Source organism: Aplysia californica, unplaced genomic scaffold, assembly GCF_000002075.1.
Source record: "Aplysia californica isolate F4 #8 unplaced genomic scaffold, AplCal3.0 scaffold00053, whole genome shotgun sequence".
Classification (NCBI taxonomy): Eukaryota; Metazoa; Mollusca; class Gastropoda; order Aplysiida; family Aplysiidae; genus Aplysia; species Aplysia californica.
In genome coordinates this window covers 2,022,223-2,027,048 of record NW_004797323.1, presented here as the reverse complement: position 1 = coordinate 2,027,048, position 4,826 = coordinate 2,022,223, and the positions used below count along the sequence as shown (strand labels likewise).

At 40.4% G+C, this 4,826-nt stretch overlaps 1 protein-coding gene across 1 annotated transcript in view; it reads right to left on the bottom strand.

The window, feature by feature from the left end:
* The window catches only part of LOC101863329, a gene marked incomplete in the record, with an annotated part of 87,960 nt that overhangs the window by 5,308 nt on the left and 77,826 nt on the right, over positions 1 to 4,826 (bottom strand). Inside the window, 5 exon segments of the mRNA XM_035968359.1 lie at positions 68 to 210; positions 1,562 to 1,822; positions 3,137 to 3,216; positions 3,720 to 3,831; positions 4,636 to 4,767. Coding sequence (XP_035824252.1) covers positions 68 to 210; positions 1,562 to 1,822; positions 3,137 to 3,216; positions 3,720 to 3,831; positions 4,636 to 4,767 — 728 coding nt within the window.

Below are 4,826 nucleotides of genomic sequence, written 5' to 3'. Positions count from 1 at the left end.
GAGAGAGAGAGAGAGAGAGAGAGAGAGAGAGAGAGAGAGGACAATGACAATGTAACTGTCATCTTACACGATAGGTTTTCGCGTTCTGTCAATGACGAGTTTGCCGCCAGCCGAGTTGTACAAGTCCACAGTAACAAAGTGGGTATATTTGTGAATGGCGGAGCGGGCCAGCTCTGAGTAACGCTTGGGGAAATTGGTGCTTTGGGCGATCTGAGAAGGGTTTTTAAAAAATGCATACTTTTTGGAGTTTTCACAAAATCACATAGACCCAAAACAGTTATCTTGTATTCAACAAAGAAAGTAAGACGCAAGGTTTCGGTCACAGAACATCAAAAAGAGGGAAAAATAATTAAGGACATATTATTATTATTTGTTCTCCCCCCCCCCCCCCCCCCCCCCCAAAAAAAATAATTAAAAAATTAAAAAATCAACATAAAATGGGAGAGGATGTGACATATACGCTCGGCTTTTATCCGATCAATTTATATTGTTTCTTTTTGTGGCATTAAAATGTAATCGTCGGGGGAAATGAACCACACTTCCTTCAGACAACTCAGAATGTATTTTGAAAGTAAAACGTCACAGACATGGGAAAAATGGCAAAAGAAATTGGTGAGGGTGGGGGCGGCAATGGTGCTTATTGGGCAAATATTGTGAGTAAAGATTACACAAACAATGTGACCAGCTGAAAGTATTTACTTGGTCATTGAAGATATTTGCAACAAGACAAGGACATCAATGGTTAGTTATCAATTCTTGGAAAGCGTTCAAGTCATTGGTATTCAATTGTTTCAGCACAGTACACCTTGGTTGTTGTTTTTTTAAATATAGGCTACACTGCTCATTTTCCCGCCCAGTGGGGATGACATGTTTAAATACTCACATCGCTTCTGACTTACTAAACGATAACTGAGCTATTAGTATCTTGCACAGTAAAACATTTGAGGGGATGGACTATTGGTCATTGTTAAGTTATTTATGAGGTGGAATCTCCGAATTTTATGTCCATCTTCGACTGAACCGTGGAAAATGGATGGAGAGCCTTATGAACGCCCATACACAGCCCACTTTAAACAATGCATCTTTCGGGAGCCGAACCACGGCCGTCCGCTCTTTAGTCCAGCTTGATATCAACGGTGCACCCATGGGAAGATATAGAATTAGAAGATCCCGGTGAAACAATGCTTGTTTGCTGCAGGTCCATAAACAACATAGCCTATGAATATTGTGCAAAACCGGGTTTCCAGCACAATTGCAGATATGCTTTTATTCTTTTCTAAATCCATGAAATGATTTGTCCAAAATCGTTGACCGAGAGGGGGTGATAAAAAGATGAACAAGTTTATATATAGAAAGTATATGACTATTACATAGATAAACATGGTTATGCTAATAAATGAAAGAAACAATCAAAAACATCAAATTACAAAAATAATGAATTCAAGCAAAGAATAAAAGCGAGATAGAGAGACTGGGAGAGAGAGGGAGAGAGAGAGAGAGAGAGAGAGAGAGAGAGAGAGAGAGGGGGGGGAGAGGGAGAGAGATCACAGATGAGTATAACCTGAAATGTGACAATGGCGTCCTCATTGAGGGAAATATCTGGCAACAGTTCCTGCACGGTATCTGGCAGCGAGATAGCTGCCGCCACATCTCCTTCCAGCGTTATTGTCCGTCCCAGGAAGTTGCTGACCACATTTTTTTCCAGGCGTGTCTTCATCCGGAAGGAAGTACTCTTTTGTACCTGGCCTGGGATGGCAAAGCTGTCGAACAGTTTGGCCATCATATCCAGGATGCTATAGGCTTGTTCGGCAATGTACTCAGCCTGGGATGAGGTGGGAAATGGTGAGCTATTGGTGATCTATATGTAAATTAAAGGCAAATTGAAATAGGCTATAACTGGACAAATGCATTATATTAAATCATCACCAAAAGTCTTAAAATTCCTTAATGCTCAGTCTGTAAAGCCCCTTTCTTCTCCGAGGAACAAGAAAAAGCCACAATAAGCTGTGAGAAATAAAATTGATAGCAATAGCATAAGTAGGATAGACCACATAGAACATTTAACTGATTAAACAGAAAAATGAAACATAGTTCTTACAACAAGAAGAAAGGTAAAGAGAAACTTCAAAATGTCACGAAATCATAAAATACATGCCATTCTCCCCCTCTCCCAACTTACCCCAAAGAAAAATAAAGTACAAACCATTGAAACTTTCGGCAAAAGGGTACACCAAAAAGAACAGACTTGCCGTGCATTCTCTCATTAACAAACATATTTAGACGAAGTCTTCTTAGAAACGAATGCACACATAGTAAGCTTCTTGTACTTAGAGTTATTGCCTTAATAATTTTGCATCATTAAGCTATGATACTCACCCCAGACAGACTAATGCAATACGTTTCTCTCCCCCACCCCCCCCCCCCCCCAAGGACCAGATTTTCTTATGTCACGAAATTCAGTCAACGGATTTCCCCTCTGCAGTCCATATTATGTACTACTAGTATAAGTATATCTTTTGACATTTAGAGTAGTGACAAAGAAACTACAACAACTACAGTACCCCTAATTTTTCCCCCTTCCCTTTCCCTCCTCGCCTCTCAGTGACGAACCGTACACGAAGTTCTCAGTATGTTTGATATTTTGAAGGTTTTAGGGCACATGATATACAACTCTGCATAATCCCAAAAATGCCCAAGAGTAAAGTAACCGGTGGGTAATGACAAAGAAAAGAGTGGATAAACGCACCCGCAGACTACCCTCATGACATGATATCAGTGAAAGGCACAAAGAGACAGAAGGAACAGCCTATTCACCCAAGCATGAAAAGGTTCTCAACTCGTAAACGCTGACAGTCCCTATGTGAGCAATATGGTAATACTGTAATAGTATAATCCTATTGGCCAAAGTAATCAAAATATGTCGAATATCTTAACATCAAAACAGACGGGAGAAGCGATGATCTATAACTTCGACTTTTGGGTATTACGTCTGAGGGCGGAGGAAGGGGGAGGGGTGGGGGAGAGAGATACATTGACCTTCCAGACAAACATACTTTTATGAGCACACGATAGGCACCTTGAGTAACCGAGGTAACCAGAAATTCATGTTCTCGTTGCTGTCTACAATGCATCTTACCTGTCGTCTGTGAAGAATTCTGTGTATATTAGTCGTGTGCCACAACTTGGCCTCATCATAGCTATTTGCTTTGGACACATCTGGGGAATTAAGAACAAACGTAGGACTAAGGGTCCAATAATTGAAAACGAAATAGGGGTTCAACTCTTTTCGTGATGAGACGTAGTACTTTTTTCAGAATTAATTTTATGAAAAAAGGGAGTAAAATTATAATCTCTGATTATCGACCCCCCCCCCTCCCCCCCGCCCTCGTAATTTCGATAATAATGTAGACAAAAAGAATGTTCGTTGGCATTATATGTCTGAAATTTCATTGCTTATGCCCCTTACATTTGAGGCAACGTTCGAGTCAAGAGCGAAGACTTTATGCTTAATTAGCTTTGTATTTTCTGCTCGTGGAATCTGCTTCAAACCTCATTAGAATTATCCGTTTAGTACTTTCGCTCAATAGCTTTCCTTCATTTTTAAAAGTTTGTTTGAATTGATTTCCTGATGAGACGTGTAAAAGCTTTATCAACATTCTAATACCATTATGAGTATGTTCCAAGAGTGTTAACACATCCAGTAAATTGTGCATGTATACCAGTTTCATCCCCCAAAGCCTCCAATGACGTCTCGTAGATCGGCCAGATAGGGTCCTTTTGAGCAATTGTGAGCTCTGTCAGAGTGGGGTAGTCACCTTTCATACCACCAGCCTAGAGTTTAAAAATAAGTGAGAAGAGACATTTGAGATACCGGTCTTTGTTTTGTTTATTTACGTTGGAATGCCCTTTACGAACAGAATAGGGGAGTACGCTTTTCGTGCCACCCTCACCCCCTTTTCACTTCACAGCCTATGGACAGTGGTTTGAAAGTATAAATATCCAGAAACATTAAGAAATTTCGTATCCCTCGAATCCCGACCTGAAACGTTTTTGTGGAGGCCGAGACCACATATTAAGGGGACGTAACCCGAAAAATAAGTTAGTTTTTCAGCATGCACATAGGAATGTTATGGCACCTTCCCTTGGTAGCTTCCTCCCCCATTGTATTCGTGAAAACCTGTAATGTTATTAGTAAAAAACTTTTTGCTTATTTTGTTTCACCTCAGGTCTTTCGTTCCCGTGCAATTTATTATCCTGTACTTTATTCCACGATTGCGGTTGGCTTTTGTTTTCAAGCGTACTAAAAACCTGATTTTGTTTTATCTAGAGACCTAATTCTTTAGATAAAAACACATCGTGTCGGAAACTTATTATATGTGTGTATGGTATTTTAATAAGACTTTAAATTGGGCTGTAAGTGCAGTTGCAAGATCAGGTCTCCTTGTGTGATTAGGTTACCATAAAACACGGTTGAACATTGCTATGCTTGTGTTTATACCTTCTGATTTCAAAGCGTATATTGATACGGAAGCAATTTATCTCTTCTTAGCTTTTCATGTTCCTTAAACATGGGCTAATGCCTTGAAGTCTGAGGAATCATGCTAAAAATATAAGTCTATCCCCAAAGGCATTTACCTCCATAAGGCCCCCAAGGGCTGAGTATATAGATTCCATTGCCTTTTGGATGTCTTCTTGTGGAGTGCCGGCCATCTTGAGTGGGTCAGCAAGGTTAATCATCATCTTCTTCAGGGCAGCGATCGTAGTGTTCTGTGTTGTTATGGCCAAGAGCCATGAGGTGAGAGGGGATTGAGATTGGTGGGGGGGGG